Below are 22727 nucleotides of genomic sequence, written 5' to 3'. Positions count from 1 at the left end.
TACACCTATTTGTACTTTACTGAGCCTTTACAGAGTGCACTGACATTATTTGCTGACCATGGCCAGTTAATGACCTAGAAATCATAATAAACATGAAGGATAACTCAAGGTGTGTATCCTTTGTCTATGATTATGATTATGGTCATTATGAGGATGCAGGATTCATAACTTACTTCCCTAACTAAACCCACAATAAGTATGAAAACTACCACCGCCTCCTTCCTTCTTCTCTCCATTCCCTACCTCCCTGCTCCATCCTTCATTCCTCCCCCAAGACACAATAACAATTCGGTAATTAGTTTGGTTTCAACTGCGTTAGCAACATCAGGGAGAGAGAGGGGAGGGCAGAGAGAAAGAGAGGGAGAGTGAGAGAGATTGGTCTGTTTGCTGGAAAGAAAACAGTTTAAAGAATCCTTCTGATTCCAAGAGGATTAAAAGCAATGATGCAATTGACAATTTTTTGCCACTGTTGATCTAAAACCAGTCGTGAGTACTTATGGAATCTGTTGGATATTTACCTCAATCTTGACTAATTAGAACATTTTAGGTGATGACAGTTGTCACAGCTATTTGAGTTTATTAAACAAACCTGTTGTCAAGTCTTTAAATACCACATTTGAAATAAGATTGTAATTGTTTTAGATAATATTGAATATATTGCGTTTTATCTATTTCAAATGGATATGTCTAATGCTTTTAGATTACTTTGGCCTACTTCAGAATGAATGAATAATGATATTGTGTATTTTACATATTTCAAAGTATTATCATTATTTTGTTTTCATACTGTAGTGTTGGATATGATGTGTCTGCGTTATGCGTAACTGGATAACTATCGGTTGTTATTCATCCAAGGCAAAGTGAATCAAGACAAGAAACAAGTTATGATGTCTTTTTGAGGTCACCGAGTATCAGTCTTTATAAAAGGAAAACCAATATGATTGTATTGCATGCTGCTCTACACTGTGAGATTGCGAGGTTTGCCATGGAAACGGTGGACAGTGGCGCAGAGATAGTGACTGCGTGATCTGGTAGGCGAGCTAGAAATCTTCAAGCATCGCAAATGTTATTATTTTACAGAGCTGACATAATGGTGAATCGGAAAACATGGACATATTTTTTCACAACGGTAAGGGGAGGTCATGTCAAACTTGGTGGTGTTAGTCAGACCAAGTCTTCACAAGATATGGTGGACGTCGTTAAAATGAGGGTCTGATGCGATTCACTGGAGACATTTTTAGTTAGCCTACTGTGGTTAGGCTATGTCATCACGTCATTAATTCCCCTGAAAAGCAATGACAGGGTTTTCCTTTCATGACATCTCACTGAATCTCTGAAACGAAACACTCCCTGTCTGCTTGCGCACTCAAGGATCTAGTGCGCTTTGGAGAAAAATAGGATTACGGATTACCTTCACTGAGACTGGAACTCTTACTCTGGATCCAATATGTCTCTAAACCGGGTTTACACGGACACGGAGCAGTCTGCAGAGGATTCTGGAGAATGTTCGGCCACAGTCTCGTCGGACAACGGGCACGGGGCAGGTCGTACGCACGAGGTGACCGTGCGCAACACCGGCTGCTGCGTGTGCCTGCCGCGCATCATGCGCCTCACCTTTGCGCCCGAGTCCCTCGAGCGGCTCTACCAGGTCTACTTCCGACGGCAGCGACAGGAGACTCTTCTCGTGCTGGTGGTGTTTGCGGCGCTTTTCAACTGCTATGTCATTGTCATGTGCGCAGTGGTGTACACGACAGACAAACGTGCAATGATCGTGGTCGCGGCAGTTGGACTTGCTGCGGATATTGTACTCTACACGCTTTGCCGACTGCGCAAGCTCCCCGCGGCGCCTGTTGTGCGCTGTGCGATACCATACATACTCTGGCTGATGATAGCCGTGCACGTGCTGTGCTACCTGGGGCTGAACAACCAGCTTTCCCCCCAGGCCAGTGACACAGCGGGCTGGCAGGCCTTCTTCAGCTTCTCTTGCTTCCTGACGCTGCCCCTGACCCTGGTCCCTCTCCTGTTGCTCACAGCTCTGTCCTGTGGGATCCATACCCTGGTGCTGGGGGTCACCATCGCCCAAAGGCACCAGGACAGCCTGCAGGGAACCATACTGCTCAGACAGGTAAAGGAGAGGTGGATGTGGGGAAAGATTGGGATGGGGTGGGTGGAAACAAAGGTGGTCAAAAAGGGAAGGGGTGCTGGTAGGTGAGTGCTCAGAAAAATCAATGGTGTACATTTAAGTATTACATTTACACTATTTTCAGTGAACATATGAGTCCCACTGAACTGGTGTTAAAATAACACTTTTGAAAGTGTTAAAGATGTAACTCTATTGCAGTGTTCCACATTCAACTCTTAAAGTTTTCAAAGGAACTTGATTGTGGTGTTTTCATAACTCTACTGTAGAGTAATATGCAACACCTACAGTGTAAAACATAACACTTGATTTAGAGTAAAATTTACTTACTTTGCTTAGTGCTGTCGCTGTTACACTTTCTCAGTGTTCAAAATTAACACCTGTAGTGTTAGAGTAAATCATTTTGGGGTGTTGTTTTAACACTATATGGTGTATAGCCTTATTTCATATTTTCCAGGGCATCTTTTCAAGGGAATTGTAGAGTTACCACCCATGACTGTAATTGTTAGTGACAGAGACATGGTTATTGGATAATTTTTATTTTAAAGGTCTGTGGCTTTCACCAAGTGAATACATAGGCGAATGCCATCATTATGCCATTAATGACAATACAATACTTATATGATTAAGACTTACTTTGAGGGCCTAGTTTCATCCTAACACAGTGGTGTTTGGAAACTCCTGGTTTTCAGGCCACACCAGGCCTGCAAGTCACATTATGCTGGCTTGCAAAGTGATATGTTATGCCAATTGGAATCCAGCCAGAGTTAGGATATCCAACAGTTGGAATTTTTATTCACCCTCAACCTGCATTCAGAATGACTGTCAGGGTTGGGTGAAGTTGGTAAGAAGACTACCTAAACCATTTAAACTGGCACAATCATTTCAGTAATGGTGCAATAAATATAGCGAACTGTTTGGATTCGTTTAGAAAAATGTATGTAATTTGTCTTTGTGTAGCATGTGATTAATCAATCAAAAACACAGATATTAATAATAATCCAATAAAATAACACTGGGAGTTAATTTACTCCACTGAGTGTTCATTTCACTCTTACAACAGGACCCTGAACAGCTTCAACCCCCAAGCCATAAGATTGATAAGTAGTTAAATAGTTAACCAATAGCTACCCGGGCTAACTGCATTGACCCTTTTTGCACTAACTCTTTTGACTCATCACATACACTGCTGTTATTATTTATTATCTATCCTGTTGCCTAGTCACTTTATCCCTGCTTATGTGTACAAACAGTATGCACCGGAATTACCTCGTACCCCTGCACATCGACTCGTTAATCATTGTGTATTTATTCCTTGTGTTATTATTTATATATTTTTCAAATATTATGTCTTCATCTGCATTGTTGGGAAGGTAAGTAAGCTTTTCACTGTTAGTCTACAACTGTTGTCTCCAAAGCATGTGAAAAATACACTTACATTTAATTTGACTTGAATCAACACTAGAAATGGTACACTGAAAAATCAACACAGGACAATTTGCTCTGTGGGAAAGAGGACAGGCGCAACACTGGCTGGTGAGATAGAGCATGATACAGGTGAGAAGACCTGAAACATCACACACACTCCAAACTCAGCTAATCACCATTAAGTTGCCTTTGTGTGCCAGGTTATGCAAGCCAGCTGTGCAGGGATCTGTGGGACACCCTTCGAGCTGAGGGTAATTTTGGAAAATGTTGTTGAACCTGCTCACTGTACTCAGTGAGAGTTGTCACTTAGGAACGCAACGCTCCCTCTGCATCCCTCACAAACTCAGTCAGTCAGGACTTAGTTTTCAGCCACGTGTTATGTTCATCCCTTCCCACTTCCCCAGCTCCTGGCTAACTGGGTGTTGTACCTGTGTGCGGTCACTGTGGGCGTGATATCATACTACATGGCCGACAGGAAGTACCGAACGGCTTTCCTGGAGGCGCGCCAGTCCCTGGAGGTCAAACTCACCCTGGAGGAGCAGAGCACCCAGCAGGTAGATGTGTGTGCGCGTGTGTGGGCGTCTGCATCCGTGCGTTTGTGTGTATGTGTGTGCCCTGATGCCTGAGTGCCCTGTTACCGGCTGTTTCCTCTAGCTGTTAGCAGTGTGCTGTCACCTCTAGCTGTTAGCAGTGTGCTGTCACCTGTAGCTGTTAGCAGTGTGCTGTCACCTCTAGCTGTTAGCAGTGTGCTGTCACCTCTAGCTGTTAGCAGTGTGCTGGATAACCCAGCACTGCTCTAATTACAGTGTGTTGTCTCTGGCTCTGGTCTAATGGGCTGATTAGACAGACTGTTGTTATCTTTACAGTAGAGGCATTGTTGAGGAGGTCACATACATACTGAGGTATACAGAGGTGTGGGACCAGGGCTAATGTCTATTTCCATCACTTCCCTCTTTCTTTCTTCTCTTGCCTTTTCCTCTCTCCATTTACTGCTTTCCATTCTCTCTCTCTCATCTCCCCCTTCTCTCTCCTCTGTCCCCTGTCCCCTCACACAATCCTCTCTGTCATTACTGTCAAATTAACTGAGTCGACCCTAATTCACTGCAGCTGATGAGCCAATTATTATTGTGTCCCTTCCATCCTCTGTTATGCTTTTCCCTGACTGCTACTATTTGTAGAGCAAACAGTATGGGCCCTGGAGAGAGAGAGCGAGACAGAGGGAGAAATAAGTTAGAAAGACAGAATTCCCAGAGTGGCAAAGAGGCAATGGAGGCTTCTGGGAGACGGGTGCAGCCAGCCAATCAGAACACATGTGACTGCTTCACATTGCCATGACGACGCGGCCCTGAGAGGATGCTCACCGAAATTATACTCCTGTCTCAAACATGCAGTATGCGCTGTGCGCAGGCACGCACACACACACACACAAACACGTCTATCTCTGTCTTTGTGTGTGCAGGAGGAGTTGTTGCTGTCCATCCTGCCCAAACACATAGCAGAAGAGATGCTGGAGGGCATGAAGAAACAGGCTAACCAGAACGAAGTGCAGCAGTTCAACACCATGTACATGTACCGTCATGAGAACGTCAGGTTCGACAAAGTTAATATAACGTAATGCGAACGTGAAGATGTGCTATCATTCAGAAATACTCATGACAATAATCTGTACTTTAACACATGGATATTGAGCGAACCTATTAAGCAATTTAGCTTTCTCTGCCTCCCCCTTTCCACTTTCTCTCCCCTTCCTCTCTCTCTCTCTCTCTCCCTCTCTCCCTCCCTCTCTCTTACAGTATCCTATTTGCTGATATAGTGGGTTTTACCCAGCTCTCCTCAGCGTGTAGTGCACAAGAGCTGGTCAAGCTGCTCAACGAACTGTTCGCCCGCTTTGACAAGCTAGCTGCTGTGAGTTTCTCTATACCAGGAATCATCAACTAGATTCAGCCACGGTCCGATTTGTTTCTGGAGTGGATGGTCGGGGAGCCAGAGCATAATTACAAATCATTTTTAAATTGCAAATTGACCGTAAAAAGCCCAAACAGATATAATATTTGACTAAACCATAATAATTTAAAATTATTACATTTGTAAACGATCACGTGTCTTCTCTATAGGGAATAATTGGGAATAGATTTCCAAAATGAAAATCACTTGGAGTGGATTTCCTGGTGTTTGTACATTCTTTTCTGTCCAACAATAAAAAAGTAAAAAATTATTGCTCGAAAACTTGGGGAGCAAAATAAAAACACCCACGGACCAAATTCGGCCCACCGGCCGCCAGTTGGAGAACCCTGCTCTTTACCTTGCTTTGTCTCATGGTCGTGTTTCTCTGCCTCCTTGTGTTGTTCTCCTTATCTCTCACAGCAATACCTTATCTTAGGTGACTTTCACATTCATCCGACTCACCTATCTCTTCTATAAGGATACTTCTGCTGTCTTTAAAATACACAGTTTATTTCTCTCGCAAACACGCACAACTCATAACATACTGACATTCATATCATTCCTGTCATTGTGTCTCTCCTCTCCTCTCTCTCTATCTCCACCCTCCCTCCATACAGCAACATCACCAGTTGCGTATCAAGATCCTGGGAGACTGTTACTACTGTATCTGTGGCCTGCCTGATTACCGTGCTGACCACGCAGCCTGTTCCATCATGATGGGCCTGGCCATGGTGGAGGCCATCTCGTAAGTGAGGGGAAGGAGGAGAGGAAGGAAAAGGAGGAGGAAGGGGGGAAGAAGGGTGGGATAGGTGGGAGAGGAGGGTGGAAGAGTGAGCATGAGGGATGTACAATTTAGAAAAGGATAGCATTTAGAAAAACTGAATTGAATTAACCCCTTTTCCGTCCAAACTCAGGTATGTGCGTGAGAAGACTAAGACAGAGGTTGACATGCGTGTGGGGGTGCACACAGGCACTGTGCTGGGAGGGGTGCTGGGACAGAGGAGGTGGCAGTTTGATGTCTGGTCCACTGATGTCACTGTGGCCAACAAGATGGAGTCAGGAGGGATACCTGGGTAAGAAATGTACAGCAAAACCACTGGCCCTGGGAGAGGTCACTAGTAATGTCTCTGAGTGTCACTTTCATTGCCAAGAGGGTACATAGACAGTGTGTGTCTATGGGTGTGCATGTTCTCCAGGCGTGTCCACATCTCCCAGAGCACCATGGAGTGTCTGCATGGAGAGTTTGACCTGGAGCCGGGGAACGGAGGGGAGAGGTGTGAGTACCTGCTGGAGAAAGGCATAGATACCTACCTGGTGCTGTTCTCCAAGGAAACCACCCAGGTCAACGGACTCAACAGGGTAGTAAGTGATGACCTCTCTGTCTGGCCTGGTTCTATAAATTAAATGTTTTATATTCCTCTCTCTGTCTGGCCTGGTTCTGTAAATTAAATGTTTTATATTGCTCTCTCTCTGTCTCTCCCCACTCCTCATTTTTCAGAATAGAAACTCTCCCCAGTTGATTAACACCACAGAGACCAATGGGAGCGTCAGTTCGGTCCGGGGCACGCCCACAGAGCGCAAACAGGAAGCAAAAACACAGGTACACCTAACCCCTAACTTCCATCTTTTCTTTTAAGATTTTGATTAGATTTGACTAATTGTATGAATTTAACTACGAGCCTATCCATGACCTCTTCTGACCTGTGTTGCCTAGGTGACGAGCCCTCAGCGTCAAATAAAAAAGAAAGTGGATGCCAGGGAGAGTGAACAGGAGCTGAACAGACTACTGCACCTGGAGCTGCTGGAGAGAGAGAACGAAGAGACGTAAGAGAGGAGGAGAAGGGGAAAGGGAGGATAGGCTGGGGGGACAAAGCAAAGAAGAGGGAAAAGTATATACTCATCCATCTCTCACTCTTTCGATCTCTCTCTCTTTCTATCAGTGCGAAGGAGCGTCGGACCAACCCTGTGTCCCTGCAGTTTGTGGATGGGGAGTTGGAGGGGCGTTACTCTGCAGAGAAGGAAAGACAGAGTGGTGTAGCTTTCTGCTGCAGCTGCCTGGTCCTCTTTTTCACTGCAGGCATGGAGGTCCTCATAGACCCAATGTGAGTTCACACATTATATTCAACACAAAATATTAAATATACTTTACTACAACATAAACTCAGCAAAAAAAGAAACGTCCCTTTTTCAGGACCCTGTCTTTCAAACATAATTCGTAAAAATCCAAATATCTTCACAGATCTTCATTGTAAAGGGTTTAAACACTGTTTCCCAAAATTGCAGAACTTGCAGAACGGCGTAAAGTTCTGTATCCAATTTTCAAGGAAAATAGATTAAAAGGGAAACGAGTAGCTCTCGTCGTCGATAAACTATATATTGATAACCAGTTGTTCAGAGACACAAAGACTAGTCCATGGTTATTTAAAAAATTACAAAGTTCTTATAGACGGGGGAAATTATTTAACACAATTCTAGCCCGGTTATGGATTGTAACAATAAAATAGAAATCTATATTTTTTATTGATCTTCAAATATAACTAATTGGAACACACTGTCACTAATTCAACATGGTGAAGATAAAAACTCAGTTAACAGAAGGCACAGTATGTGTGGATGGTGTGGTGTGTTTATTTATTTGTTTTATGTTTTTTGTTATATTTGGGAAAGTGTGGCGTTGAGTGACCTTGTACCTAGCCGGTGGGGCTTCCGGTGGGCTGCCCCCACCCAGGCAGTGGCAGTGCTGGCAACACTAGCTGCAGTAACCCATGCGGAGGGGGTCACACTCGGACATTCAGAGAGGGGGCATATTATTGTGGCCCTGGTGGCACAAAATCATAAGTCTGACTACATGGAGATGCTTGGGAATATGGTCAATACGGGGGACCGTGTTGTGGGTGTTTCAGGGAAAAGGTGTACATTTGGCCTCCATCTAGGACGTGACAATGGTTAATAAAGTCTCTCAATTTCAGCCCATTTTTTTGCACAATTTTAGATGAAGTTAGGTGGAAAAAGGACTGGCACGGCGAAATATATTTCTCCATGGGCAAAGAAATTCTAAAGGGGTGATGGTTTTAATTAATAGTAATTTTGATCCAAATGTGCAAATTGTCCAAACAGATCATCAAGGTAGATGGATTATTTTAAATATGTTATCGGACAATAAACAGATATGGCTTATTAACCTATATGGTCCAAATAATGATGATCCAAGCTTCTTTGAAAATATATATAAGAATTTATCAACTCTACAAGCAACACTAGACTATTATTAATGGTGGGAGATTTTAATACGGTCTTAAATACCTCTATGAACCGGAAAGGAAATCACACTACAAACTATCACCCTCAGGCACTTAAGGAAATCATGAATGTCATGGATATATTGGAATTAGTGGATATATGGAGACTTAAATACCCTGACCTAGTGAGATATGCATGGCGGAGGCTTAATCAAGCTAGTCGTCTTGACTACTTTCTAATGCCATTCTCTCTGGCACCAAAAGTTTAAAAAGTGTTGATAGGGGACAGAATGTGGTCAGATCATCACATAATTGGCATATATATTACTCTTACAGAATTTCCACGTGGGCGAAGATATTGGAAATGTAATCAAAGCCTACTAGATGATAAATTGTTTAGAACTAGGACAGAAGAATTTATAACTGACTTTTTCAGACATAACATAGGTACAGCAGATCCCCTTATTGTATGGGACACTTTTAAATGTGTCTTTAGAGGCCATGCAATTCAGTACTCATCTATAAAACAAAAGCAATTTAGATCAAAAGAGTCCATATTAACAAAGGAAAATTGGAGGACTAACAGTACAGTTAGATAGCAATTAAAACTGTACCATAGAGGCTAGAGTAAAAACAAAAAGAAATGGAGGAACTTATTCAAGAAAGATCCAGTGTAATATATTATAAAAATAAAGCGAACTGGATGGAATATGGGGGAAAATGCACCAAATTCTTTTTCAATTTTCAATATAGAAATGCTACCAAAGAAATTTATTGAAACTTGTTACAAATGATGGAGTCACACATGATTCACCAAATTATATTTTGAAAGAGGAAGTAAAGTACTTTAAGAATATGTTTTCGTTTCAGTCTCCTACATCTCCACTTACTGAAACTAATTGTATGGATTTTTTTCCTATTAATAATGTAAAATTAACATCTGTACAGAAAGACTCATGTGAAGGCCAAATTACAGAGGAGGAACTTCTTGATGTAACTGGGGCCTTTAAGGCTGGGAAAACTCCATGGCTGGATGGCATACCAGTGGAAGTATACCATTTTTTTTATATATACTCAGAGGACCTTTATTAGCATGTTTTAACCACTCCTATATAAATGGTAGATTATCAGACACGCAACATGGTCTGATATCATTATTACTGAAACAGGACCCAAGTGGTATATATAAAGATCCAGTCCATTAAAAAAATTGGAGACCTCTTACACTTCAGTGTTGTGATGCAAAAATCCTAGCAAAATGCTTGGCGCATAGAATTTAAAAAGTATTGTCAGATGTTATTCATCCTAATCAGACAGGTTTTTTTTACATGGACGATACATTGGAGATAATATAAGACAAGTACTGGGAACAATGGAATACTATGAAATATCGGGGACACCAGGCCTGGTTTTCATAGCTGATTTTGAAAAGGCTTTTGATAAAGTACGACTGGCGTTTATATATAAATGCCTAGAATATTTCAATTTTGGGTAATCTCTTATAAAATGGGTTAAAGTTATGTATAGTAACCCTAGGTGTAATATAGTAAATAATGGCTACATCTCAGAAAGTTTTAAACTATCTAGAGGAGTAAAACAAGGTTGTCTACTATCGGCATATCTATTTATTATTGCCATCGAAATGTTAGCTGTTAAAATTAGATCAAACAATAATATTAAGGGATTAGAAATCCGTGGCTTAAAAACTAAGGTGTCATTGTACGCTGATGATTCATGTTTTCTTTTAAAACCACAATTAGAATCTCTCCACGGCCTCATAGAGGATCTAGATACTTTTGCTATCCTCTCTGGATTAAAACCAAATTATGATAAGTATTATCAATATTACGTATTGGATCACTAAAAAATGCAAATTTTACATTACCGTGTAGTTTACCAATTAAATGGTCTGACGGAAGTGTGGACATACTCAGTATAAAAATCCCAAAAGAAAGAAATGATCTCACTCCAATAAATGTTTATAGAAAGTTAGCAAAAATAGATAAGATCTTGCTACCATGGAAAGGAAAATACCTGTCTATTTGTGGAAAAATCACCCTGATTAACTCTTTAGTCATATCACAGTTTACCTATTTGCTTATGGTTTTGCCTACACCTAGTGACCTGCTTTTTAAATTATATGAACAAAAAATATTCAATTTTATTTGGAACTGTAAGCCAGACAAAATTAAAAAGGTCTATTATATAACGAATATGAATTCGGAGGGCAGAAATGATTAAACATTAAAGCATTAGACCTCTCACTAAAGGTATTAGTCATACAAAAGTTATACTTAAATCCAAACTGGTTCTCTAGTAAATTGGTAGGAATGTCTCATCCTATGTTCAAGAATGGCCTTTTTCCCTTTATTCAGATTACACCTGCTCACTTTCGGTTGTTTGAAAAGGAAATAATCTCCAAAATATCGTTATTTTTTAAACAAGCCTTAAAAAGTTGGTTTCAATTTCAGTTTAATCCACCAGAAAAGACAGAACAAATAATACAACAAATATTGTGGTTAAACTCAAATATACTAATAGATTTTTTTTAACGTATTTTTCGAAGAAATGTTTAAAAAAGGTATAATTTTAGTGATTGATATCATAAATAGGACTGTTTGGAGTTATGTCACCCATGCAGCTAACACAGACATATGGAAATGTCTGCTCTACCCAAAATTACAACCAATTAATTGCAGCATTACCACAAAAATGGAAGAGGCAAGTAGAAGGGGGAAAAAGTAAGGAACTTGTATGTCGGCCCTGTATTAAAGAGCATAAATGGGTAAAGAAAAGTGTGATAAATAAAAACATATACCAATTTTATTTAAGGACCAAAAAACTGACAGCTGTGCCATATAAATTGCAAAATAGTTGGGAAGAGATTTTCGATGTACCCATTCCATGGCACATGGTTTATGAATTGATATCCAAAACAACGCCGGATTCAAAACTTCAAATTGTTCCATTTAAATTACTATACAAAATTCTTGCAACCAATAGAATGTTATATATATATATGGGGGATACAATCTTCCCAGCTATGCAGATTTTGCTGTGAGGAGGCAGAGTCATTAGATCATTTATTTTGGTATTGTCCATATGTAGCTCGTTTTTGGTCACAGGTTCAGGAATGGCTGAAGAATTGCAACATTTGCCTAGAACTAACGCTGCAGATAGCAATACTGGGTGATTTGAAAAGCCATAGTCAATCAATCAATAATATAATAATTATTTTAGCAAAAATGTTTCTTTTTAATTTACTGTCTGTGGAAGCTATGAGAATAGAAAGGTTCAGTACTTTTGTGAAGCATCACAGCACAGTTGAAAAATATATGACAAATAGAAATCCAAAATGGATGATGTTGAGAGATACACGCAACAAGGTCTGATATCATTATTACTGAAACAGGACTCAAATGGTGTATATATAAAGATCCAGTCCATTTAAAAAATTGGAGACCTCTTACACTTCAGTGTTGTGATGCAGGTTTTTTTACATGGACGATACATTGGAGATAATATAAGACAAGTACTGGAAACTTTCCATATGTCTGTGTTAGCTGCATGGGCGACATAACTCCACCAGTCCTATCTGTGAAGGGTGGGACTAATAACAAGATAACCAATGTAACACATACGGGGTCTGTAAAATGTATATAGGTTCAGAAATGTTGTGAAATAGCACAGTTACAAATAGAAATCAAACTGGATGGACATCAGAAATAGAGGAAGGACTAAAAACAAACAAAATATAACTATTGTAAAATAGATTGTGTCTGTAAAATGTGTATAAGAGGTATAAATTGAAGGTAGAAGCCTAAGTGTTTATTAGTTTACGCCAATTGGGGGAAGGGTGGTAGGGTTTGAGGGGAATAATAAAGGTATATTCCTAGAAAAGTATGTATATCTATATAGGTATGTGTATGTATATACAGTGGGGCAAAAAAGTATTTAGTCAGCCACCAATTGTGCAAGTTCTCCCACTTAAAAAGATGAGAGAGGCCTGTAATTTTCATCATAGGGTACACTTCAACCATGACAGACAAAATGAGAAAAAAAAATCCAGAAAATCACATTGTAGGATTTTTAATGAATTTATTTGCAAATTATGGTGGAAAATAAGTATTTGGCCACCTACAAACAAGCAAGATTTCTGGCTCTCACAGACCTGTAACTTCTTCTTTAAGAGGCTCCTCTGTCCTCCACTCGTTACCTGTATTAATGGCACCTGTTTGAACTTGTTATCAGTATAAAAGACACCTGTCCACAACCTCAAACAGTCACACTCCAAACTCCACTATGGCCAAGACCAAAGAGCTGTCAAAGGACACCAGAAACAAAATTGTAGACCTGCACCAGGCTGGGAAGACTGAATCTGCAATAGGTAAGCAGCTTGGTTTGAAGAAATCAACTGTGGGAGCAATTATTAGGAAATGGAAGACATACAAGACCACTGATAATCTCCCTCGATCTGGGGCTCCACGTAAGATCTCACCCCGTGGGGTCAAAATGATCACAAGAACGGTGAGCAAAAATCCCAGAACCACACGGGGGGACCTAGTGAATGACCTGCAGAGAGCTGGGACCAAAGTAACAAAGCCTACCATCAGTAACACACTACGCCGCCAGGGACTCAAATCCTGCAGTGCCAGACGTGTCCCCCTGCTTAAGCCAGTACATGTCCAGGCCCGTCTGAAGTTTGCTAGAGAGCATTTGGATGATCCAGAAGAAGATTGGGAGAATGTCATATGGTCAGATGAAACCAAAATAGAACTTTTTGGTAAAAACTCAACTCGTCGTGTTTGGAGGACAAAGAATGCTGAGTTGCATCCAAAGAACACCATACCTATTGTGAAGCATGGGGGTGGAAACATCATGCTTTGGGGCTGTTTTTCTGCAAAGGGACCAGGACGACTGATCCGTGTAAAGGAAAGAATGAATGGGGCCATGTATTGTGAGATTTTGAGTGAAAACCTCCTTCCATCAGCAAGGGCATTGAAGATGAAACGTGGCTGGGTCTTTCAGCATGACAATGATCCCAAACACACCGCCTGGGCAACGAAGGAGTGGCTTCGTAAGAAGCATTTCAAGGTCCTGGAGTGGCCTAGCCAGTCTCCAGATCTCAACCCCATAGAAAATCTTTGGAGGGAGTTGAAAGTCCGTGTTGCCCAGCAACAGCCCCAAAACATCACTGCTCTAGAGGAGATCTGCATGGAGGAATGGGCCAAAATACCAGCAACAGTGTGTGAAAACCTTGTGAAGACTTACAGAAAACGTTTGACCTCTGTCATTGCCAACAAAGGGTATATAACAAAGTATTGAGATAAACTTTTGTTATTGACCAAATACTTATTTTCCACCATAATTTGCAAATAAATTCATAAAAAATCCTACAATGTGATTTTCTGGATATTTTTTTTCTCATTTTGTCTGTCATAGTTGAAGTGTACCTATGATGAAAATTACAGGCCTCTCTCATATTTTTAAGTGGGAGAACTTGCACAATTGGTGGCTGACTAAATACTTTTTTGCCCCACTGTATGTGTATATGTATGCATACGTGTATGTATATGGATATATATAATTACCCAAAAAATATATGGGGGATTGGAAATGATGCAGACAATTACATTGATGGAAGCAACAATCTTTCCGCAATATTAAGCTGATCCACCCCTTAAAGAAATCATTTAAAAAAAACACTGTTTCCTATGCTTGTTCAATGAACCATAAACAATTAATGAACATGCACCTGTGTAACGGATGTTAAGACACTAACAGCTTACAGACGGTAGGCAATTAAGGTCACAGTTATGAAAACTTAGTACTCTAAAGAGGAATTTCTACTGTCACTGAAAAACATCAAAAGAAAGATGCCCAGGGTTCCTACTCATCTGCGTGAACGTGCCTTAGGCATGCTGCAAGGAGGCATGAGGACTGCAGATGTGGCCAGGGCAATAAATTGCAATGTACGTACTGTGAGATGCCTAAGACAGCGCTACAGGGAGACAGGACGGACAGATGATCGTCCTCTCAGTGGCAGACCACGTGTAACAATACCTGCACAGGATCGGTACATCCGAACATCACACCTGCGGGACAGTTACAAGATGGCAACAACAACTGCCCGAGTTACACCAGGAACGCACAATCCCTCCATCAGTGCTCAGACTGTCCGCAATAGGCTGAGAGAGGCTGGACTGAAGGCCTGCTGTAGGCCTGCTGTAAGCCAGATCCTCACCAGACATCACCGGCAACAACGTCGCCCATGGGCACAAACCCACCGTTGCTGGACCAGACGGGACTGGCAAAAAGTGCTCTTCACTGATGAGTCGCGGTTTTGTCTTACCAGGGGTGATGGTCCGATTCGCGTTTATCGTCGAAGGAATGAGCATTACACCGAGGCCTGTACTCTGGAGCGGGATCGATTTGGAGGTGGAGGATCCGTCATGGTCTGGGGCGGTGTGTCACAGCATCATCGGACTGAGCTTGTTGTCATTGCAGGCAATCTCAAAGCTGTGCGTTACAGGGAAGACATCCTCCTCCCTTATGTGGTACCGTTCCTGCAGGCTCATCCTGACATGACCCTCCAGCCTGACAATGCCACCAGCCATACTGCTCGTTCTGTGCGTGATTTCCTACAAGACAGGAATGTTAGTGTTCTGCCATGGCCAGCGAAGAGCCCGGATCTCCCATTGAGCACATCTGGAACCTGTTGTATCGGAGGGTGAGGGCTAGGGCCATTCCCCCCCAGGTGAGGGCTAGGGCCATTCCCCCCCAGAAATGACCATGAACTTGCAGGTGCCTTGGTGGAAGAGTGGGGTAACATCTCACAGCAAGAACTGGCAAATCTGGTGCAGTCCATGAGGAGATGCACTGCAGTACCTAATGCAGCTGGTGGCCACACCAGATACTGACTGTTACTTTTGATTTTGACCCCTCCTTTGTTCAGGGACACATTATTCCATTTCTGTTAGTCACATGTCTGTGGAACTTGTTCAGTTTATGTCTCAGATGTTGAATCTTGTTATGTTCATACAAATATTTACACATAAAATAAAAAATAAATGCACTTGACAGTGAGAGGTGTTTCTTTTTTGCTGAGTTTAGTATGTGTGCATCTGTCTGACAGGCTGGTAGTGAACTATGTGACCCTGGCGATTGGAGAGGGGTTGCTGCTCATTCTCACTATCTGCTCCATGGCTGCCGTCTTCCCTCGTGTGAGTCTCCTCCTCTGATGATGATAATGATGGAGGTGGTGATGATAATGGCAGTGATGATGGTGATTATAATGTTTGTCTGTGTCTGTGTAAAAGATGTTCTCGAAGAGGCTTGTGTCGTTCTCGATGTGGATCGATCGAACCCGTTGGGCACGGAACACCTGGGCCATGGCAGCCATCTTTGTTTTAACCATGGCCGAGATTGCCGATATGGTAAGCCAATTTTTTCAGCTTGTGTGTGTTCTTACCTTGTTGCTATCATACTCTTCAGTGCCTTCTAAACGGTTTGTGTCTGAGTACCTATCCGGTTGTGACAAGATGGAGTACAGCTACGACCGGAAGTGATTTTTTTGTAACAGGTTAGGAGAGCATTTTAGCTAACCCTAACCATTTTCCTAACCTTAACCTGCTATGTTAATTGTCCTAACCTGCTGCGTAAGTTCTCCTAACCTGCTGCAAAAAAATAACTTTCAGTCGTAGCTATATACCACCAGAGAGGAAGAGGCGAAGCAACAGGGTTCCCTCTCACCAAAATCTGTCCAAAGCCCAATGCGTTTCTATGGGCTTATTTTGGACTTAAGCTTGTCGCCTGTCTTCCCGCCTTTGGGACAACAACTCCCATTGTTAGGGCGGAGACATGAGCATTTCATCATTATATACAGGTTTCTGATACCACGTAGTCAAAACCTACCCATCCCCATAGGGGTCCATTACAGAGAGTTAGCTGTCTCTCACTGCCTGCACGCTCATTTGGAAGGCCCAACAGGGACAGCCTGTTCCACACTTTACTGCTTTTTCTGTTAGGCAGGAACAGGACTCCCAAATGTCAAGAGAGGAATTATCAGCGGTGCAGAGATGTCTAGTGGAGTGTGGAGCATAGATAATGTGCGGCCACTGCAATGTTGCCCAAATTATGCTTGAGTTAAAATATTGCTTTAGTTTGTTTTTGTTTAAATGTTACACTGACGTTTTTGTAGCATTATATGTTAACATAGCATTAGGGGAGTTATAGTGCATGCCATTACTGGAATATTGCCTTAGTTTATCGATTGAACATTTCTCACCCCAACCCCTCTTGACATTGTAGCTGAGCTGTGTCCAGCCTCCCTTCCTGTTCCTCAACACTAGTGCTGGCCTCAGCAGGGAGTCTCTAGGTGATGGAGGTTGCGCAGAAAACCCTAAACACTACAGCTATATGGCAGTGCTGTCGCTTGTGGCGACCACCATGCTGGTGCAGGTGAGCCACCTGGTCAAGCTGGGGCTCATGCTGCTGGTCATTGTGGCAACGGGCGCCGTCAACATCTACAGCTGGAGGGATATCTACGACATGTATGACTTCATACGATTCACCAGCTACAGGTGAGGAACTATAATCCCTCAAGTGGTGCTAAAAACATGTACTTACATGGTAGTTATATTGGCAGGTAAAGTAGAAAGCTGTGGATACTCAATATGTTCTCTCTCCCTCTCGCATCCTCAGGATGTCTATAGTCCCTTCCAAGTACCTGATGACAGTGATGATCATGATCATGATGATCTGCTTCTACTACTTTTCCAGACATGTGGGTTACTTCCTCCTGAACATCCTCACAATCACACCTCCGATTCACATTGAGTCAGACTTCCATGAGCATCAGCCTCTAACTCATCAATAATACAAACTGAGAAAGACTTGCTGTTGTTACTGATCCCCCTGACAGCACTAGTCTGTATGAGCTTGCTTAAAACACTCCCTCTCTTTCTTTCACTCCACCCTCCTCTTTTTCACCAGGTGGAGAGGCAGTCGCGGAAGCTTTTCCTTTGGAAGATTGAGGTGCATGACCAGAAGGAGAGGGTGTTTGAGATGAGGCGCTGGAATGAAGCGCTGGTCACCAACATGCTGCCTGAACATGTAGCCAAACACTTCTTGGGTTCTAAGAAGAGAGACGAGGTGAGAGAGGGAAGGGGGAGTAGACAGAGAGAGAGGGACAATTAAAATACAAACAAGAATGGAGAGAGACTCAAAGAAAGGGCATTAAAATACAGGAAATTGTAAAAGGATGTATGACGAGCTTGAGTGTTTTTCTTACCCATCAATTTTGTTTCTCCTCTGTAGGAGCTGTACAGCCAGTCATACGATGAGATAGGAGTGATGTTTGCCTCCATCCCCAACTTCTCAGACTTCTACACAGAGGAGGGCATCAACAATGGGGGCATAGAGTGTCTGAGGATCCTCAATGAGATTATCTCTGACTTTGACAGTGTGAGTGATCTCTCTCTGTCTGTCTGTGTGTGTGTGTGTGTGTGTGTGTGTGTGTGTGTGTGTGTGTGTGTGTGTGTGTGTGTGTGTGTGTGTGTGTGTGTGTGTGTGTGTGTGTGTGTGTGTGTGTGTGTGTGTGTGTGTGTGTGTGTGCGTGTGTGATTTAGTACAGTAACGGGATAATTAATTTCCTTGGTCCCCTGCCAGCTGTTGGACAGGAATGAGTTCCGCTTCATCACTAAGATTAAGACTATAGGAAGCACCTACATGGCTGCGTCTGGAGTCACACCCGAGAGCAACACCAATGGATACTGCAACCGCCCGGTAACCACAGCAACTGACAACACAGAATACATCATCAAGCTTAATGTATATCAGCATGACTAATGGTGTTGATGATGATAATGATGAAGGCTCTATTTCTCCCCTTCAGATAGAGGAACAGTCATTGTTAGAACGTTGGCAGCACTTAGCTGACCTGGCAGACTTTGCTCTGGCCATGAAGGTCACTCTCACCAAACTCAACGACCAATCCTTCAACAACTTCATGCTACGCATCGGTAAGTGTGTGTGTGTGCGTGTGAGCGTGTGTGTGTTTGAGTGACATGTCTCTTCCTCTTAGGTCTGAATAAGGGCTCGGTTTTGGCTGGAGTGATTGGTGCTCGTAAACCTCATTATGACATCTGGGGCAACACAGTCAATGTAGCCAGCAGAATGGAGTCTACAGGGGTGATGGGCAACATCCAGGTAACACACATTTCCTCACCTGTCTACTACCTTCCTCTCTTTCCCCCTTATTTTCCCACCTCAGTCTTTTCCCATCTTCTCCTCTCTTTTATCTTGATAAACAGTTTTCCTTCTACGTCCTATAATGTCCCATTTTTATCCGTCATTACCCTATGATGTGCTTCCCCCAGGTGGTGGAGGACTGTTACGACATCCTAAAGGAGTACGGATTCCGCTTCGTCAGGAGAGGCCCCATCTTCGTCAAGGGGAAGGGGGAGCTACTAACCTTCTTCATGAAAGGGAAAGACAAAACTAGTAGCAACGGCACCGGTCCCACCACTACTACTGTCCTTCCTCACCAAGTAGTGGACCATTCCTGATCCTGACCCACACCTGCTGAAACAACAGACAGTAGAGATTACACACGGATTCATCATTCTTATGTAACATACTCTAGACATGCTATGACAGATCAAACTTAAAAATCATAGACAAGTGTACAGTTAATGCATAGGCAAGCATACTGTTTCGACAGGCTAAGAAAACAAAAACACACTAAATTCTGTACTCCAGTAGCCGCTTCTGGATTCTATGGTAACTGATAGTTCAAGTGAAAAATCATACCTTTTGATGGGTGGGTACATGTACAAAATATGAGCTTTTGTGTATATATTTAGATATAGGCAACTACTTCATAGAACAACATATCACTACACCCTAAGTTCATATTGACATCAACTAAACTCACTAGTGTGACAGTTTGCCTTCAGTATGATTATCCTCTGTTTTATTGTTTTTAAACAGTCAAGCTCGGGTTTTGTAAGATAATGCCGCTTGAATGATTTTGTATTTATAATGTGTTGATAAAAAATGTTTTCATTAACTTTTATGCGGTTTGTGTGCAGTGGCGATTTTTTTACCTGTAATCTGTTGGTGGGGCAAACAAAAAATAGTGGGCTGCTTGCCAGCTAAGCCACAACACAACTGTAAACAATACATGAATTGCACTATAACGGTGACAAACGTGACAATCGGTGCCCACAAACTGTTAGGGCCTACATAAAGCTGTCCCAACAGCAGAGTCCCAACACCTTACCACTGCTACACCTGGCTTTCATCTGAGACTTGTATGGCAGCAAAACAGCTCATTCAGCCTCATTTACTGCCTTTTTAAAAAACATAGCTGATATGGCTGACTTGCTTAAACAAATGTGGTTTATACTGACAATTGAGATGTACAAACTATGGCATAGGGGATGAGAGGCAATCTGTAATTTCAATTAAGACATTAATGAGCGAGTGACGGCGGAAATAGTCAACAACTATTTTTTCAGCACTTTTGAAATGTACAGCGACAGAATTCAGAACATGGGCCGTTCTTACAGTGTACTCCCTGTAAAACAAATCAGAACCGTGGGATAAATAAAATGGGCATATAAAACAGACAATGAAAGCTCTTACAATATTTAGATGATTACATTTTTCTAAACCAGGTTATAGGCTGCATGTGCACCACCAAGTTAGAACAGTAGGAGAACTGAAGAGGTGAAAATAGCACAAATTATTAGGGTGAGGCACATTGAACACTGTTTGGGTCGTTGCATGTCAAAAAAGATACACATCATATAACACTACTTGACGTGTTAAATAAGCTTGCCATGGTGGCAAGGTAAATACAATATAGCAAGTAAAACACTGGAATGGTAGATTTGCAGTGGAAGAATGTGCAAAGTAGAAATAGAAATAATGGGGTTCAAAGGAGCAAAATAAATAAATACAGTAGGGGAAGAGGTAGTTGTTTGGGCTAAATTATAGATGGGCTATGTACAGGTGCAGTAATCTGTGAGCTGCTCTGACAGCTGGTGCTTAAAGCTAGTGAGGGAGATAAGTGTTTCCAGTTTCAGAGATTTTTGTAGTTCGTTCCAGTCATTGGCAGCAGAGAACTGGAAGGAGAGGCGGCCAAAGGAGGAATGTTGTGTGTGCCTAATTTTCACGTGCAAGCCAAGCGCCACCACTACTATCAGTAGCACTGTCAAAGCTGTACAAAAAAGGTTGGCAAACAAGCACACACCGGACCACGAACAATGTGTTTACAATACCGCGTGGGTGAAAATAGACCAAATTATTAGAGTAAGGCACATGGGCTACTAACAGCTTACTACACAACATACACTTATTATTACTGTCTTGGCTACAGTATACATATCTCCCATGCATATTACATCCTTACGCAGCAGCATACAATACATTTTTGGACTCACCTTGTGAAGGTGGCGCAGTGGTTCTTCGTGGGCAAATTTTGTCATCAAAGTGGCATTTTCTGGATTTATGGTGGGAACTCTGAAAAAAAAACACACAGCCACTCCATTGAATAACAGGCTAACGTTAGTGGTTGCTTTGCAATGCTTGCAGTTAACCACTGATTCCTTTCAAACGACTCATTTTTGAATTTACGATTTCCAACTTGTGTAATCTTTATGTCCAATGGCCGATGAGCACCGATACGTTTTTTCTATAATTTCTCTTCATTATTTTTCTTCATATGACAACAATTAAAAAGGATTTGCCAGTAGATTGTCCACTTGATTCATGATGATGACTGCAAGCTAAGACTTTGAAAGTAAGATGTTGACATGATCAGTCCAATCAAAGCTACTGTACATATAACGTGATTTGACGTCATTTTATCTGTGGCCAATGACCTTGAGCCTTCTTGGAAGGGCACTTGTAATAAATCAAATCAAACTTTATTTGTCATATGCGCTGAATACCACAGGTGTAGACCTTACCGTGAAACGCTTACTTACAAGCCCTTAACCAACAGTGCAGTTCAAGAAGAGTTAAGAAATATTGACCAAATAAACTAAAGTAAAAAATAAAAAGTAACACAATAAAATAATAACGAGGCTATATACAGGGGGTACCGGTATTATAACTCTATGGCAGGACCCAAAGGGCTGAAATTTTGGATGTCTACCCTTACTAAGCACTTAAACTTGGTGATGACGTACTGTCCCCATGAGTGACAGAACACTGAGCCAATCACGGCGCAATGCTCCTATTTTCTGCTGGCTCGCCCCAGCACCACAGAAAGCACTGAGCTAGGCTGAAACAGCTGCATTTTGGAGCTGCCTCAAGAAAACAAAAAACAGACCATGTGTGTATGCAGCTTTATTAACTGAATTATACATATTTTTTTACATTGTTTGCAAACTGATATGTGACACGTATTAATGCCAACATAACATGCAAAATAGGCAAGCCCCAAAAAAATAGATAGTGAAATATTGATATACACTACTGCTAAAAATGGCCAGTTATCGAACCCACAAACTAATCTAAAGAAGGCCAGTTTTATTGCTTCTTTAATCAGGACAACAGTTTTCAGCTGTGCTAACATAATTGCAAAAGGGTTTTCTAATGATCAATTAGCCTTTTAAAATGATACACTTGGATTATCTAACACAATGTGCCATTGGAACACAGGCGGGATGGTTGCTGATAATGGGCCTCTGTTCGCCTATGTAGATATTCCATTTAAAAAATCAGCCGTTTCCATCTACAATAGTCATTTACAACATTAACAATGTCTACACTGTATTTCTGATCAATTTGATGTTATTTTAATGGACAAAAAATGTGCTTTTCTTTAAAAAACAAGGACATTTCTAAGTGACCCCAAACTTTTGAACGGTAGTGTGTATATATATATAAAAATTGCAAAAAAATGTCGTGCTCAAAACAGCCCTGAATGATGGGTTGCCGTTGTCTGTGTGTATTTCAACCTA

The 22727-nt window shown here is 41.8% G+C and overlaps 1 protein-coding gene across 1 annotated transcript; it reads left to right on the top strand.

Annotated features, from left to right (window-relative positions):
- The first annotated feature begins 1447 nt into the window (after positions 1-1447).
- Positions 1448-19319, top strand: LOC120019516 (adenylate cyclase type 3-like). The gene is given in 20 exon segments (XM_038962813.1): positions 1448-2125; positions 3973-4122; positions 5028-5158; positions 5362-5473; positions 6130-6257; positions 6427-6585; positions 6709-6892; positions 7011-7134; positions 7231-7336; positions 7453-7614; positions 15887-15974; positions 16071-16187; positions 17062-17355; positions 17408-17536; positions 17746-17904; positions 18070-18216; positions 18421-18537; positions 18647-18773; positions 18836-18960; positions 19131-19319. Coding segments are annotated over 20 exon segments (3426 nt in total).
- Positions 19320-22727: the final 3408 nt, after the last annotated feature.

Source organism: Salvelinus namaycush, chromosome 24 (assembly GCF_016432855.1).
Source record: "Salvelinus namaycush isolate Seneca chromosome 24, SaNama_1.0, whole genome shotgun sequence".
Classification (NCBI taxonomy): Eukaryota; Metazoa; Chordata; class Actinopteri; order Salmoniformes; family Salmonidae; genus Salvelinus; species Salvelinus namaycush.
This window is presented reverse-complemented; position numbering and strand designations above follow the sequence as displayed.